Genomic DNA, 17,842 nt, shown 5'->3' on the forward strand with positions numbered 1-17,842 from the left:
GCAACCTTCTTATAGCAAAATTGGAATCAGTATGCTCTCTCCCCTTCACACACTTGGCATGAGTCCATTTTCATCCCCAGGGCCTAGAACAGCTCTTCCAGAGGTGCGCAGAAGACACAGAAGGAGCACTCACCTCCCTGACCTTCTCAATGGCGTTGGTGAAGATGTAAATGATGACAAGCCACTCTTGCACACTGGGTTCGGGCTGCATCTCCACCAACACTGTGTAAGTGAACAGCATGAGGAATGCCAAGTAAGCCATCTGTGAGGGACACACATTCCCTGGAGGTGAGCTCAAGTGACCGTGAAGGATGCCAAGCAGAGCTCTGCAGACAGAGCCCAGAAGAAGCATACTTCTACATGACAACATGAAAATATAACTGGGACCAACTTCTGGTCATTGATGACTCGATGTCAAGGAAAACGTAAGTATCTACAGTCTAGGAATGAAAATCGCAGTTTGCCAGTAAAGGGAGGAGATGCTGTCCTATAAGCACTAACTATTGCAGCATGCAAACTGGCAAGCTAGTAGCAGACCAGGAGAGAATCTCATGTACGTATGCCAAGATTGCCAGATGAACAGTGTGAGTGGATGCCTATCTTCACAGTAAGCTGACATTCACTCCCACTAGAGTGTTATTTTATAATGATTAAAATGTCATTCTGGCCGGGCGGTGGTGGCGCACGCCTTTAATCCCAGCACTCGGGAAGCAGAGCCAGGAGGATATCTGTGAGTTCGAGGCCAGCCTGGGCTACCAAGCAAGTTCCAGGAAAGGCGCAAAGCTACACAGGGAAACCCTGTCTTGAAAAAAAAAAACAAAAAAAAATGTCATTCTGGCTAAGGAGATGGAGAGATGGCTCAGCAGTTAAGAGCACATACTGCTCTTCCTTGAGCAACTGAATTCAGTTCCCAGCACAGCTCACAACTGCCTGTAACTCAAGTTGCAGGGTATCTGGAACTGTCTTATGGACTCTAAGGATCCTTGCATGTACAAACACACACACATTCATGATAGATAGATGGATAGATAGATAGATAGATAGATAGATAGATAGATAGATAGATAGATAGATAGATATAGACAGACAGATAGATAGATAGATAGATAGATGATAAATGTGAAGAAGAAGAAGAAGAAGAAGAAGAAGAGGAGGAGGAGGAGGAGGAGGAGGAGGAGGAGGAGGAGGAGGAGGAGGAGGAAGAAGGTGGGAAGAAATCCAGGATAGCACGTGATGTCAACCTCTGGCCTTCACATACATGCATGCACAGCTGCACAAACACAGCCCTATATGAATATGTACAAATGAAGAGATTAGTAATCTCAGTATAATATACAACAGTTAACATAGTCTACCGGGTATCAGGCAAAGTGTTGAGTGCATGTCCACACAGACCACAGCACTCATGTGGAAGTCAGAGGACAACTGTGAGAGTCAGTCCCCTCCTTCCACCTTGTAGGGTCTGAGGTCAAACTCGGGTTGTCAAGCCAGCAGCGAGTGTTCTTGCCTTGGAGCCATCTTTTTGAACCACCTCTGCTTTAACTTTTGAGTCATGGACGTTCACTGAACCTGGAACTCACTGATATAGCTGAACAGACTGGCCAGTGAGCTGGAGGGAAATCTGCCGGTTTCTACCTTCCCAGTGCTGGGATCACAGAAACGTTACAACACGCCTAGCTTTTCACATGGATGCTGGGGATCCATTACATTATCATAAGCTACTAATTATCATTAACACAATCATAATGAGACCAACCGTGTAAAACCAAAATTTAACAAAGGGAGCGCTGTAGAACTCGTAGACTCTCCTTGTCCAGGGGAGGCTCTGGGGCCCATTTCTTAAGTCCAAGTGCAGATTTTCATCCAGTTTCTCATCAGGGCCTCTTTCCAAATCATAGTTTTTCTGAAAATCAAGCAACAATGTTGTAGACTAGAGGTGTAGCCGAGAGGTAGAACCCCTGTGTTATTTGTGTAAGCTCCTGGGTTCAATTCCCAGGTCCTCTGCCACCAGGAAGAATGATAAACAACAATAAATAGATCTCCCTCTCACCCTCCCACTTTCTGAGACATGGTCTTACTCTATATCCCTCGATGGCTTAGAACTCACACAGATCAGCCTGCCTCTGCATCTCCAGTGCTAGGATTAAAGCCCTGCATCACCACAGCCTGCCACCATTATTTCTGGCTGAGTCAGCTAATCTTAATTACCAACTTGACATATCGGAGAGAAGGAACTCTCAAGTGAAGAGTTGCCTCAGAAGATTGCCCTGTGGGAATGTCCATGGGGCACTTTCTTGATTGTTGATCTACATAGGCAGTCCCAGCCCATGGTGAGCAGCACCATCCCTGGGCAGGTGGGCCTGGGTTATATGAGATGTCGCTGGCCTTGCCGTAAACCATTAGCTCTTAGACATGTTTGCTGTCTCTCTCTTGGCCATACCTCATATATAGCCTACCAAGTGAAAACTAATAATCACTGTGGGAGAACGGGAATGGCTGGACAAGTGTAGTCAATCATTTTTGCTTACAATAAATACAAAGAGTAAAAACAACATCCATTTTTTTTCTCATCACAAGCCATTCATAATAGAACGTTCTTGAACAACTCTTTGACTAAGTGTTTCAAATTGAAGAATGCTAAGGTTTCATGGATATTCTCAGATAATAAGCCCATCATGGCAGAGGCCACATCTGCCTTAGTTTATTCACTGAATTAATCAATGATATGACCACATCTAAACCATATCAATTGATTAATTCAGTGAATAAACTAAGGGACAACTGCTATAGCAGGACACCAATCGGGGGGTTTCAAGAACTTACTATATGTTTTTAACATTAAAAGCACACATTTAACTGCCATTCTGTGAAGAAATTGTGTGTCCTTTGAGAACAGTTCTGAGATGAATGCACCAGTTCTCCACAAAACCTCAAGAGCTGATGAGTCCATCATTCTACAGAGTCTTTGAGAGCCGAAAGTGGAATTGTATCACACCACTGGCAAACTCCCGTCTATATCCTGTGAGATTTGTGTGTACATTTTAAGCAGATGGGCGATGTGCAGCCTTCTTCCTTGTTCAGCTTCAACTAGCAAGCTAAACTTGGTGTGCACAATCAAACAGGCATACATCTGAGCAGAGCATCTCTGCACCGGGCCTGGGTGATATCGCTAGAGGAGGGGTCAGCACTGTACTTCTTCCCTTTGCTGGGTTTGGACCTGGGACCAGCACAAATGTAACTACATGACTAGCCCAGGCTTTTAAGAGATTCCTCATGCATTCTACAGACATTAGAAGGCACTTGGCTTCCTGGATCCCAAGGATTCAAGATGCAACTAGGAAGAAAGGCAGGAGGGAGAAAGGGGGAAATACACACACCTAACCAGGAGCAATAACTGAAGTCCTTAATGATATGGAAGTGGCAGATCTCCAGGGCATCAGAATGCACAGCTGCTCAACCAGTCACCAACAACTGTTAGCCACAAAACACTAATCACAGTTAATCTTCATTTAGTATTTGGAGAACAAATAATATTTAGATAAATACATCAGACATGCCAAAGCACATCAGATAAGATATTAAAGGCACTTCACTCAGTGTAAGTAGCAGAGAAGATGTTTACCACACCTTGGGGCAAAAGGCAGCTTTATGAGTCATGGTCAGAGTGGGAGCAGAGAGCAGAGAGAGCATTCCTAGCATCCGGACACCTGGCTGTGACAGTCAGCTGTTGGGGAAGGGAGCCAGCCCAGGGGAGAGCAAACAACCAGAACCCATCCATAGCCACTGGATGTGAAGGATGAGATAGATATGTGGGAGAGTCAACAAAACTCTTTGGTCACATTTGTTTGGGAGGTACATGAGTGTCACAGCATGTGTGTGGAGGTCAGGGAACCACCTACCTGTTGGGGTCAGTTCTCTCCTTCCTGTGTGTGAGGTCAGGGAATGAACTCAGGTTGCCAGGCTTGGCGGCAAGTACCCTCACTCACTGAACCATCTCTAGGGCCCATCAACACCAATTCTAAATGTCTTACAGATGAGAACCACAGGGGTGTGTGGCAGTGTTGACGGAGGCTTGAAGAGGTAAGCTGAGCTGTTCTGACCCTCTCAGGGCAATGCTGAGACTGCTGTTGGACAGGATGACTTTGTCTTTGAAGCAGAAATGGAATACTTTGCTTACATGCTCTACCTAACCGGTGTATATTACACAGAGGGAACTAAATGTTTGATTGATGAATCAGCCCTGGGCTTTTAGAGTAATGTGTGGCCCCAGGGTGGTTTGCAACCTCACTGGACTGAAACATTGGCCAGAAATTCAAAGCCATTCTGGGAAGCATAGCAAGATAGCAACACACACACAGAGGTGTGTAAAGGGGGTAGGGTTAATAAATACCCTGTTAACGGTAAAAAGGCAAACGTTTTGTTTAACAGATGCCTATTACAGATAAGCTCCATGCTTCTGCACCTCTGCACACAGTTATGCCCTGGAAACTCAATTTGCCACGGAAGTGTACTCACCACACAAGCATTTTCTTTGGTATTACTGAGGCTCTGGTCACCGTAATTCCATGTAAACTGAAAATCCTGGGATTGTGGGACATGTGACATCTCAGCTTTGCTTTTAAATTCCAGTGTCAGAATCATGGGTGGTAAAAGGATACTGATGATTATCTGCAAAGGAGACAAGATAAAGATGAGCAGAGGACAAAGGACACATCTTAACAGCAGATGTAAGAATAAGTGTGTATAGATAGTCCGATCCACTCCTGGTTCAATGTCTATCCTGAGTCTACACATATTGTAACTCCACTATTTCAGTTCTCCAAATGTGTCCCTCAGCTCTGTGGAAAGGTGGACAGAGGGGTGTTCATGCGCAGTTGTTTGCAAAGGCAAAAAAAAAAAAAAAAAGTAACAATCTCAAAGTACAGATGACATGGAACGACCTAACAGTGGAATGCAATGTTAATGTTAAAAAGGCAAACATAAGGGCTGGAAAGATGTCTCAGTGGTTCAAAGCACTGGCTGCTCTTGCCCAGGACCTGGGTTCAGTTCCCAGCACTTACATGATAGCTCACAACAGTCTATAACTCCAATTCCAGAAGATCTGATGCCTTGTTCTGGCCTCTGTTGGCACCAGGCATGCATGTGGTACACATACATGCATGAATGCAAACACTCATATACATAAGTAAAAATAAATAAAACTATTTTTAAAAAACAGATAAGAAATTAAATGTAATTTTTATAAAGAGTAAAATTAAACATTTTAAATATGCGTACTTAAAAGTTTTTTATGTGTATGGGTGTTTGTCCGCATGTGTGTTTGTGCACTACATGGCATGCAGTACATGCAATGCCCACAGAGGCCAGAAGAGGGCGTCAGACCCCTTGGAACTGGAGTTACAGACTGCTGTGAATAGCCATGTCAGTGCAGAAAATCAAACCTGAGTCATCTGGAAGGGCAGCTAGTGCTCTCACCCACTGTACAATCTCTCCAGCCGCAACTTAAAAGTTTAAAACTACATACATCACACTTGTTTCCCCTGCAAAAACCTATGCCTGAGGAGGAAGTTAGAAGTATCATTTTGTGGTGACTACATTATTTTAATAATTTAAAGTCATCAAATAGAAATTACCATATAAAACATTAAATTTTATATCATAAACTTGAGAATATAAAAGATCCATCTCCTATCATGTACAAACCATCATCTGCCAGAAAAACCTAAGGGATAGTTCACGCGTTTTTCACTAGGCCACCACACTTTGCACATTAACAGTCTTTTGAAAGGAATTTTTGCTTTCAATCTCTTTATAGCCTTTCAAGATAAACAGCTTAAAATATTTACGACATTTGTGAAAGTCAACTTGGTGGATGTCTTTCTTCCAACTAAAGTTCTGCCTCAGTATCCTGGAGTTCACTGACCAAAAGTTAGATTAAACCACCAGCCCGCCATCCTGATTTAGTAGATGAAATCAAAAGCTTGCCAACCTTGCCTTCTTTCCCATGCTGAAACGACCATCCAAGTTTTATCTTAAACTGTGATCTGTGAACTCTTTAGGCTCTAGTACTAACACGATCACCATGTCTGTCCCAAATATATTACTCCTCCAAGTGTAAAAACTCCATAGTCAGATGCACAGTTACAGCGTGTTAGTTCTACTTCCGGGGAGGCCTCCGGTTCCACTGCCCTGGAGAAGCAGTATTCCACCACAGCAGGATCACAAATAACCTACTGCCAAGGAGAGGTTGGAGTCTGACATACTAAAGGATTTAAATCAGTTTTCCCATCCAAATAGCTCTCCGTGATCCTCCTACAATCTCTTCCACGTGGGAGTGTTCCGACAAGGGCATCCCAAACTTATTTGCAAATGTGCTTCAGAAACTCACAGGCCAATATGGATAACTGGACTGTTGGCACCTGAGAACAATGGTTACTGGAGTTTGGGAACTTCATACAGCCAGCTGCCTCAGTCTTGTAATCAGTGCATGAATGATTGGAGAAAAATGCTGACTTGCCTTGCTTAAATCTCCTCTCTCTGTCTCTCTCTCTCTGTTTCTCTCTCTCTGTCTCTCTGTGTCTCTCTGTCTCTCTGTCTCTCTGTCTCTCTCTCTGTCTCTCTCTGTCTCTCTCTGTCTCTCTCTCTCTGTCTCTCTCTCTGTCTCTCTCTGTCTCTCTCTCTGTCTCTCTCTCTCTCTCTCTCTCTCTCTGTCTCTCTCTCTCTCTCTCTCTCTCTCTTTCTCTCTCTGTCTCCTCCACACCCCTGTCACATTATGAAGTATATAAAAGACAAAAATCCATTAAGTTCTTGGTGACAGTGTTTCTGGAAGTTAATGTGTGCACTATACGGGGCAAATGCTACCTCAGGCTCTCAGCTGCAGCCTTCTCATGACGAGGAATTTGCAAGCAGCTACTTCCAGAGCTGGGTAAGTGGAGGCAGACCTATCCCACCTCTGTTTTGTCACTTCCAGACCTGAAGTCAAAGTGGATCAGAGGAGAACTTTGGAAAATGACAGCTTTTTCTCCAGTATTTTGTGACATTGTAGGACATAATTTTTGATGGACAATTTTCTTATTTCTCTAATCTCATTGGCAGACATTAAAACACACACAGCCTTTCCTATCTTTTGCAATACTTATTTTGTTGAGTTTGCTATAGCTTACCAACTAAAAATATTCATATTTTTATAATTGCCATCCTGTTTAAGATATGCTATGTTTTTAATAATTGTGGGAAGAACATAACTTAAATGTAAAACGTAGTCTCGTGTAGCTCTTAACATCAAGCTTCATCCCCTTCTATTGATTTCACAAACACATACACTTGGAGGCTAACAGATAGAAAGCTCTATGCTTAGGCTCCACAGTGAGCATTAGAAAACTTGGGCACTGAATTTGGGTGCTCTTGATTTTAGATAACTGAAGAGGCTAAGAATTTAGATATGAGGAGTGGTATGAAGAGTTGCTAGAGGAGAGCCTTTCAGAAGGCAACCAAGGAGTCCCTGAAGCAATACACTGATGAGGAGAGCAAGAAAAATTGCTAATTCTCTGTAGTTTCTTGTCTATTGATATTTATGTATTTTCTGGCACTGGGGACCAAACCCCGGGGCCTGTGTATGTTGTTCAAGCATTGTAGGAGTGAGCGACACACCCAGCCCCTGCCGGTATCCTCGCGCCTTGTTTCTGTTGGGATTCTCAGAAGCGCTGCTGTTTGGCACACTGAAGTGCTGCTTTTGTTTGCCTCTAACTCTGACAGCCTTCACACGAGAATGGCCCTGTGGTGGCAGGGCAGCACAATCATCAAGTTTTGAGACATCACTGTGTGGAAAGTACTGTAGAGATTCCGGAAGGATGGGTGATCTGCCGCGCACCTGCAGGAAGGTGTTGTTTGCAGAGGACTCACCTGGAACTCAAGAGCACTGACCTTCACAGTACACGGACAATGTGAGCTATAGAAAATAATGTACCTTCAGCCAGGAGTTCTTCCTCATTTTCAGACGTCCCATCCACATGTCTGTCAGCAGCATTTGGGTACAAGAATGTGACACAAAAGGGCGCAGTCCTCCAGACACGGCCAGCTTCAAGCAGGTGGAATTACTCCAGTTCTTGAGTTCATAGGTCAACAGCTTCATGGCCATCGGCTCGTTCTGCTTGAAGGCCTTCTCCAACACATCCAGGGCAAGCTGGCCAAACTGCCTGGTGACACAGTGGTGGACAGAGAACACTTCAAAAGGTCAGTCAGAGCACCAGAAATGTTTTCAAAGACTAACTACGGCACACCAAAAACGCCAGTTAATTGGGCCGTGTGATCAAAACAGAATTAGGCTCTGTAATAAACAGCAATTTAATCTCAGCCATCAGGAGCTACAGCGGCTGCTCAGAAGCAGATCGGTCTCCCGCACAGAAGGTAGACGACTTGTCTTATTTTCCTGGTAGCCCCAAGTAGAATTTAACATTTTTGTCAGAAACCATTCCATGCCACGTGATGTACTACATTCATCCTGGTATGGGTGTGTCTACATGATAAGACCTAATAGAGACATTCTGACAGAAAACACTGTGTCCAGGGAACATTATAGTACCATGTTTTATTATCAGCAGCAGCATTATTATTATTACTACTTTTTTTTTTATAAAATCCTTAAATACTTAAGAAGCTAGACCCAGAAACCTTCTCCAGAAATGCTCTAGGTCTGTAATCAAGCTATAGCTTCCGTCACTCACTGAGCTTCCCTTCGGCGACAGGACTATAACACTTTTGTGATCAGATTAATGGAAACACCTCTCCTCTTTCTCATTCCCACCAGTGACTTTCTGATTCTTTACTACAATATGTGTGTTTGCTTTCCCAGCCTGAAAGACACCTAAGGTAAGCAGTCGTCTTAACAACATCGAAGACTTGGAGGCTCCAAAGGGCTTTCTATGTCATTCGTTTCAAAAATCACTAACTGTCCTTAAGGAACTAAAGGCTAAAATCTAGACCGCTGACCTGCACAATTCAAAACTGGCTGCCCATGGGACTCAGCGCTCCTCACTGGAAGGTCACTTCTCTCCTATAGTCCACAGAGTTCCTTCTACTCTTTCCCATTCTTTCCTACAAGAATGCACAAGGTATAGGGCAATAGTCAACGCTGGCTGCTGGGATGAACAGAATCAAGAGATAACTAGAAATCAGTACCACACTGTGTCTGTGATCATGTTTCCAGGGCTTGGCATGTGAGTCTGAGTGGACTACCTGAAGAAGATCCCTTCTCCAGTTGGATGGGCCCACCTGCTCCTCCAGGGGCCCAAAGGGAATAAGTACAGAAAGTGAATTTGTCTCTGCCCTTGAGAAGTGAGACACCTTTCATGTGCCCTGGACATCAGCAGTCCGGGCTCTACAGCCTGAAGATTCTACAGCTTGTAGCACCAGCATCCTCCCCCAGTTCAAAGGCCTTTCACTGAGAACCCTACCCTAGATTCCCTGGTTCTGGGGCCTCTGGACATGGACGTAGCCATGTTTCTGGCATCCCTGGGTCTCCAGGATCCACACAGTCTGCCTCAGGACTTCTTAGTTACCAGAATCACTGAAGTCAATTCTCTTACAAACCCCCTTCCACATAACTATCCATACACCCTACTGGTTCTGTTCCTTGGGGGACACTTGACTAAAACACACAATTCTAAGTGAATCTATTTATCCTGTGGTAACGTGAGGGAGGAAGCAGCGTCACACTTCCTGAAAGGTGTTGCTGTTTAGTGTGAAGTGAAGAGCGAAGACCTACTCGGAGTAATTTTTCAGTTCCTCTGAGGTGTCGTCCACCATGTTGCTTTCCTTAGCTTCCCGGGCCATGGCCCTATAGAGAATGCTGGCAATGACTGCCTTGACCGTGGTCTCCGCGCCGTGCTGCCAGAAGAACATGGCCATCTTCTGCCTCTTCATCAGTACAGCCCACACCAGCAAGTCATTGTACGGGTAGAGAAAGCCAGCAGACTCGGGGTCCTCCGATAGGCTGTGTATCTCCTTTGATTTCTTCTTTGACTTGTGTGAGTCTCCAGGCTTGTCCTATTGCAAAGGAGAATGAAGTCCTGAGGGACTCAGATGCACTATGCTCAGCTAAATATAGCACAGCAAGTATCCTAGAGATACTTTTTAACTAGTTAATACCTTTGTTAGATTCTGGCACTGAAGAAAGAAAGCAAAACAAACAAACAAACAAAAGCCCAGATATCCCCCACAGTAGAACTGTTAGCACAAATATCCAATAAAACTGATACAGCGTGCCCATTGCATGAGGCATGCAAAAGCAATCAGCTGGCGGTGTAGCTCTGTGGTCGAGCGACCAACTGATATGCACAAAACCCTGAGTTCGAGTCTCAGAACTATAAAAAAAAAATGCATGCTTTATTAACTACAACATAGAACTTAGAAGGCCATGAGGACTGAGTTCAAACACAGTCCTCACTCCATAGTGAGACCTTGTCTCAAAATATGTGGAGTATCATTAAGATAAACCAGCAAGCATGACGTGCCCTTTGATGGCAGTCTATTTGGGTAAGAAAGAATTTTATTTTAAATATTCTCTACTTCTACCTTAACAAGTTGATTTTTTATTATTCCTTTGAAGCGGGTCACTTGTGCTACCAGCATACATTCAAACAGATCAATTTGCTTTATTTTATTCCAATGACAATAAGCACTATCCCCCTGGCCAGCTGACCCTTTGCAGCTCAACTGACATGCCACTCAAACTCCCCGTGTGCCTTTGTGTGGCTTCCTGTCCCTGACTCAGTGCCCTGCATGATGTTACTACCTTGAGAAAAGTGAAACCATTTCTCAGTCACCATTTTATCTTCCTCTGCCTGCTTACCTTCCCAATTCAACCAAGTACTCCCAAATGCTTGGGAAATAATAAAGGTTTTTAAATAAGTATTTGTAATTGTAAACATCATAGCATAAACTATTAGAATGTTTCTCTTCTCTTTCTACAGACAAAAAAGAATCTTTTCGTTAATGGTGGCCAAGGCTATGCCAACAACTGTGGGAAAGCAAACGTCTTACAGACAATAGTGTATGATTTCCACAGAAATACTTAAGCAAGAGCGTTCTGCCCCAGAGATGGACAGGCTAAAGACGCACATTCATTATCTTTGTTATACTGCAAAATTAGGATAAAACTAACTTCAAGGAAGACTTAAGGAAAAGAAGATACAAAAGGAACATCTCCCAAAAGCTAAGTCACAAACGGAATGGTCCTCATATCCAACAAGGCTTGAGCAAGGAAATTAAGAGTGTAGTGTAAGGCTAATGATTATGAATGTTTAATACCATGGCATACACAGCCTGCCTGAGCCAACTGTACAAGGCAGAAGTGGGAACAAGGAAAAGAACCTGAGGGACCAGCCCAGACAGTCACTGGGTTGTCAGCACTCTGTGTTGTTGAAGAACAGCTGTGTCAGCAGCAGTAATGCTCATGAATTACACCATCTGTTTATGGTCCTGGAGGATGATTCCTCATCGGCCCCTCCCTTTCTCCAGTGTCAAATGAGGGAGTCATCTCAGTCTGCAAAACCAACTTCATTTTCAACTCTCCAAACAAAGGCATATACCTTGGATTTGTAGGGCTGGGCTGTCCTAAAGAACTGGGAATGCAGTGTGCTTTCCGAAGACTCGTTTCTACTTCCCAAGGAATGTCTCTGGTGAAGAGGGTGCTGGGAAAGGCTCTGAGAAAAGCTGGTCACACTCTGGCATATGTTGTTATTTTGTTTTTAAAGAAAAAAAAAAGGAGAGAGATTTAAAAAAATATATTATAATAAGGACAACATATTCTTTCCAATGATGAAAACTAAATATGTGTCCTCTCAAATACCCAACACTTCTGTCTCTTGTCCATGGTTAATAATTAATGTCTCTAGAGATTTGTCACTCAATAGCCTCCCCCAGTCTCCTTCTGATGAACACTACTATTTCCTGACATCTTCGAGAACATACTCTTTTGTTTGCTATCACGCACCTGAATTCCTTTCCTATGTGGAAATTCCTTTATAATCAATGGATGCTCTAGCCTCAGAACAAGTTCAAAACAAGCAATAAAATTTTATGGTTTTGATAAGAAAAAGTTTCCACTCCCAAAGAGCTCTAAGGTAAAGGTGAAGTTAGAAAGTTCTGGAATTTTTCCAGGTGGCATATAATGTCTCCACTGCATGGGCATCAAATGAAATGTCAGCAAGTAAAAACACAAATATAGAGACTAACGTAAGAGCCTAGGATACAGACCCCAGGTTTGGAAAAGCTCTACTCTCCTTCAGTTTGTGTTCTATGGATAAAAAATGAACATAGAAAGAATGAAGTTAAGAGTTTTCAGTGACAACAGCCAAGTTAGTGTCATCATTATTGTAATAGAGAATTAATAATATCAATAAGGTAACAATCACAATGAGTATTGGTAAGTCGCTCAAAGCTTGATCTGTAATAAGGATGTGGAGGGTTTTTGTTATTCTCACAAGTTTGTGAACAAGACATTAATATGCCCATTTCATAGATGGGAGACACAGACAGGTTATGTTTCAGAAACCAAGTAAAGAGACAAATGGGATTTGGTGTCAAACCACTCCGACTTCACACTCTGTGGATGCTAGCACTGTGGTCTGGCTGCAGTCTATACTGAAACACCATCACCTACACTCAGGAAAAAGCAACTAGTGGGGGCTGGAGAGATGGCTCAGCGGTTAAGAGCACTGGCTGTTCTTCCAGAGGTCCTGAGTTCAATTCCCAGCAACCACATGGTGTCTCACAAAAAGCAACTAGTGGAACGGGATATGTCATACTAATGGACTGTTTCCAGAACAAGCAGGAATGGAGCCTCCTAGTAAACCAGCTGCACCAAGGCCACACGGAGATCCTGTCCTCACCACCACACAAGGATCCTGTCCTCACCACCACACGGGGCTCCTGTCCTCACCACCACACGGGGGCGCCACTCCTTTCAAAGGCAGTAGCTGATGCTGGGTGTCCTTCGGCCTCAGAAATCTCAGCAGAGGTTATCTCCTAGGTAAGATGTGGTTTTCCATATTTTGCATGGAAAAACTGGTGTTTGTGGGGGTTGTTTTGTTCATTTCCTAAACTCAAACTGGGCTATCATTTCTCCAAATTCTTTATAAAGGTCCCAAGTAGCTGGATAGCCCAGGTTCTTTATGGAGCCTCCCCGAAGCCACATTCCAGTCTCATCCCTGTCCACCCATGACAAAGGTCTTAGTGTTTCTGCAGAACCCCGCCCTGAGGTCTGAGCAGTCCTTCTCTGTTCCCACTTTTCTCTTTATGTCAGTGTCCGGTTCTTCTCTTCTGGTGTCTGTTTCTCCAAAAAGAACTAGACTCCTCTGACTATAGGTCTATAATGGCAACTCTCCTTTTATAATCTCGGTCTTCCAAAAGTATGACAGAAAATATATTCTTATTTATAAAACTTTTTCTCTTTTTAAGCTCACTCTGTTTTCATCTTCCAGTCTAATCCTTACATGCTTAGCCCAGTCTCCAGACTATAGAGGCCATTGTTAGTTTACAGAAATAAATCTATTAAGAGTTTGACCTTTGACCTCTTTGTTTTCAAAAGGAAGAAAAGTGGTAGCAGCTGCTCTCTAACCAGATTCATCACAACACCGCTTCTATGTTAATACAGCACAACATCCAACTTTGCATTGTGGGTAATTTTCCCATCCATCTGTTTCTTCTAAGATGTCTCTTTATATTCGTCTCATGCCAGTACACACACCCTTTGCACAGTGCTCTATGTACAGCAGGTGACATGTACCCTCAGATGGGAGACTCATGACAGAGGCTACTGCTGCCCTTGGGACTCCATCAGCCATTTTCCTAAAATCACACTTTGCAATGCCCCTTCCTCACACTGGGCTAATTTTCAATAATGTTACCTTGTTTTTTCTGTAGAGATTGTTGTAGAGAACTCTGAAACTTTTCCTCGTGTAGCTGCTTCGGTAGGCTCCGCCAATGAGGTACTCTATTACCAGCCCGATGTCGACGAGCGTGATTCTGTAGCTCGAGAGAAGGGTATGCTACAAGGAAGAGCAAGGAGTCACAGCTTTGTTTTCTTCTCTGTCTCTTTTTCCATGCTCTCAGAAGGCAACACACCTAACTTCTCCATCCAGTTCTCTTCAGCATATTGTGACAATGTTTTAGCACATAATTTAGACAAGTCATTTTGCTATAGCTCAAATCAGTGTAACCTAAATTTATATCGGCATAGACAATTTTGCTTACTGTAAATTTGCAAAGTAAATATCTTCCTTTTATCTGACTCTCCAACTAAGTCAACAGAAGCAGAAAGTCCACACTCTATCCAATGAGATAACACTTCAAAAAATGAGAAACACTTAAAATGTACTGTGGATGGCTTTTTACTACAGTGACAAATGAAAGACCTTTAAATTTTCAAGTCGCACATACTCAACATTCAATGTGAACACTCTGAGCAACAGGGCTCAGACACACAAAAGCATTGTTTGCATCCCTAAGCTGCCATGGATGCTCAAAACAATGATAACAGAAAACATCAGAAATCATACTCTAGATACCCCCAAAAGGCCTGTGCTGCTGCAGTTCTCATTGGCTATGTGATAGATATAGTCTATTGGGGTGCTGACCCATTGCTTATGTTTCTTCATTTACTTTGGTTATTTCTTTTGAGACAGGGTCTAATATGTAGCCCAGGCTGCCCTTAAAACCTGGATCCTCATGCCTCCTGAGTGCTAGAATTATAAGCATGAACCCCCAAATCTGGCCTGTTTGTTTTGTTTGTGTTCATGTGGTGCTGACAGTTGAACTCAAGGTCTTCCATAAAACACTGTGTCACTGAACTACATCCTTCTGATCCATGTTTTTCATAACTAATGTCACATAGTTGATGGACTAAACTTTAAAAAAAAAAAAAAGAAACAAAGTGGGAAAACCTAGAAGAGTAAAATCTGGTGATTAAAGAGTAAGTAATTCACAATAAAAATCCAAACATATCTTTAATAAATTTTCGTTCAACTCCCTCAAATCTAAAGTAATAGGCAAAAGGAATTTTCAACTTTCATACTTAGGTTACCTGCTTTACATCTTGGACAAGATGACGCAAAAACGTATTAGTTGGTCCTTGTTTCTGTGATTTAAAAAAAGAAGAAAAAGAATCATTTCCTTTAACTATCATGTGCTGGAGGTGCCTTGTTACAGAATTACATAGGTATTTCAAATTAAATAAGCAATCCAAAACATCGAAAATCTTCTTCAACATCATTAGTAATGAAACTTAAGCTACTTAATCCTAAAGATGGGGTTTCCCAAGAGAAGCCATGATTATTCATAATTTTCAAAGCATGTATATAGAGAGAGATAGTAAGGATGTTAGTTTTATGTGATAAGAAGTACAAATTTTGGACATTTATGATTACCCTTTATCATATATAAATTCTACCAAATAATCCCATCTCTTTTGCACACAAGTGCATTCTATCAATTGGTATTTTGTTGAATCCTTATAATGTTCAACTTCCTGAGGGATTCAAGGGAGTCTTCACAATAATAGAAAATAAAGAGTAATACATATCCTAAAAAGTAGCCAACAGGGTGAAGAGGTGTGTACTGAAAAGAAGTTACACATATTTAAAATTCTAGAAAGAGATAACTGCTAAGTAATTGGAGTAATGAAGAAGACAGAACTCGAATGGTGTTTGAAGAGAGGACAGTGTTGAAAGGAACAGGAAGGACAATTCAGGAAGGTGCCTGGCCTGGGCAATGGACATTTTCACAATGGAAAAGCAGGACTCAAGTGTTGAACTTAGTCATCAGTCTTGTCCACAAGTGCCTTTACCCAGTGAGCCACCTCACTGGCCCAAGAGCAACATATTAATAGTGGCTTTAGGTTAAGAGACTCCAAATAACTGAATAAAAAGCAATCTCTTCTTATTTACTGTATTGTCTCTGTCTTAAGATAAAATAGAATTGGTAAGGGTGTAACTTGGGTTGGAAAGTAAGTCTGCATTCTGAAAACCATGTTGGTACATGAGCATTCAAGGAGACAGACCAACCTGAAGCTAACTAGCAAACAAATCTTGAGCAAAGTGACATGAAGTGTTCCATACTCACTGTATTGTAGAGATCTTCCAGCCGGGGGATGGTGAGGAAACGGTGGAGGTTCACTCCATTCTCTATCAAGAGTTTCACAAAATCTACCCGATCCATCATTAAGGCATCTAACATTGCTTGCTCTAGAACACCGGGCTTCCAGAGGTACAAATAAAGAAGAAGTGTGAAGACAATTAACATAAGAGAAATAAGAATCACAGATAACACTACACAGATGTCATCATTAAAATCTACAATCTTCCTAAGAAATCAGGGCCTAACTGAAGACATAGTCAAGAATGGTTCATGTTCTTGTGTGAGAAAACTGAACACTGTAACAAGCTTAAAGTTCCCCCAAACTGATGGTGAGTCTTAAAGGTAATTCTAATGAAAATCCAAGGATTTCTGAGTTTGTTTTTAATTTGAGGACAGAGGGAAATGTTTACTCATTTATTTGGTTGATGGATTTTTTAAAAAATTTTGTACCATCATTCTTTTATTTAAACTTTACCTGCATTAGGTATATAAGCGGCATATTGGACATACTCATCTAATTTTCCCCTACCAAAAAATCCACTAAAACTGCATCAGAGAAACTGATTTAAACAAATCAATTCACAAGTAAGTGGAGGCGGGGGGAATGAGGACAGCAGAATGAACTGTGAAAAGCAGTTGGTCAAGTGGTACTTGGCTCCAGTCCACCCAAAACCAAACAGTTGAAGTGAGAAGTATCAAGGATCACACAAATCTACACCATGTAACAGCAACACCACAGTGAAGTCAATGTACACATGCTGAGTCTAATGTCAGGACTTGGAAGTCATTGTCCCCTCTTGACCCTTTACTATGAGCAGTAATGCTTGCACCTCCCAGCTCTATAAACATTTCTTTTCTAACATTATCACCAGTGCAAGAGAAGATAAGAATGTGCTGACACTGAGGAGAGTCCCCCAGAAAATGGCATCAGATGACCCGTGAGTTCAAACTCACGGGACAAAAAATATCTCCCTGTCTGTCCTCCAACTGTGAGTAAAAAAATCAACACAAATGGACCACAAAAGCTAGGCAGAACCAAATAATTCAGGAGGAACGCCTCCAAAGGACTATTATTAATAGTTTCAGACAGATAAAATAATATTTATTCCAGGTGCCACTGAACACAGAGGAAAGAAAGTCCACTCAGCAAACAAATGTGCTCACGGGACTTGGTAGACTAATGGTAACCTACCAGTAACATAAGGCTTCACTGAGGCTGAGAAGTTGAGAAACCCTACCAAACACAAACACAAGAAAAGCAAGAGAAGTAATTATTACCAACTAAGTAAATACTCAGAACTCAGGAATCAAAAAAAAAAAAAAAAAAGGAGCAGAGAAAACGAGAAAGATGGAATGATACTGTGAAGGCAAGTTTAAAATGATGTGCATCATGAGTCTGTAGACCTGTGCTGTTTAGAATGAGAATGGCCCACATAGGCTCACATATCTGAATGCTCTAGTTGATAGAATTATTTGGGCAGGATTAGGAGGCATGGCCTTGGTGGAGGAGGCATGTCACTGGGGGCAGGCTTTGAAGTTTCAAAAGACTTGCACCCCTCCCAGTGTGCCTCTCTGCCTCACACTTGTGGTTTTGACATATGAGCTCTCAGCTGTTTCTGCCAGCGGGCCTTCACTCCACCATCATGAACAATACCCCTCTGAACCTGATGCCCAATTAGATGTTTTCTTTTATAAGTTGCCTCCTTCA

At 42.4% G+C, this 17,842-nt stretch overlaps 1 protein-coding gene across 1 annotated transcript in view; it reads right to left on the bottom strand.

Moving 5' to 3' along the window:
- Positions 1-17,842, bottom strand: part of Trpm6 (transient receptor potential cation channel subfamily M member 6) — a 120,011-nt gene that overhangs the window by 67,172 nt on the left and 34,997 nt on the right. Inside the window, exons 12-20 of the mRNA XM_059247168.1 lie at positions 16,120-16,254; positions 15,083-15,136; positions 13,908-14,048; positions 11,589-11,690; positions 9,764-10,044; positions 7,967-8,195; positions 4,516-4,668; positions 1,757-1,903; positions 134-262 (exon numbers count right to left, since the gene is read on the bottom strand). Of these exons, the coding sequence (XP_059103151.1) occupies positions 134-262; positions 1,757-1,903; positions 4,516-4,668; positions 7,967-8,195; positions 9,764-10,044; positions 11,589-11,690; positions 13,908-14,048; positions 15,083-15,136; positions 16,120-16,254 (1,371 nt within the window). The remainder of the gene's footprint in view (positions 1-133; positions 263-1,756; positions 1,904-4,515; positions 4,669-7,966; positions 8,196-9,763; positions 10,045-11,588; positions 11,691-13,907; positions 14,049-15,082; positions 15,137-16,119; positions 16,255-17,842) is intronic.

The sequence above is a fragment of the Peromyscus eremicus genome, chromosome 1 (assembly GCF_949786415.1).
Source record: "Peromyscus eremicus chromosome 1, PerEre_H2_v1, whole genome shotgun sequence".
In the NCBI taxonomy this organism is placed as follows: Eukaryota; Metazoa; Chordata; class Mammalia; order Rodentia; family Cricetidae; genus Peromyscus; species Peromyscus eremicus.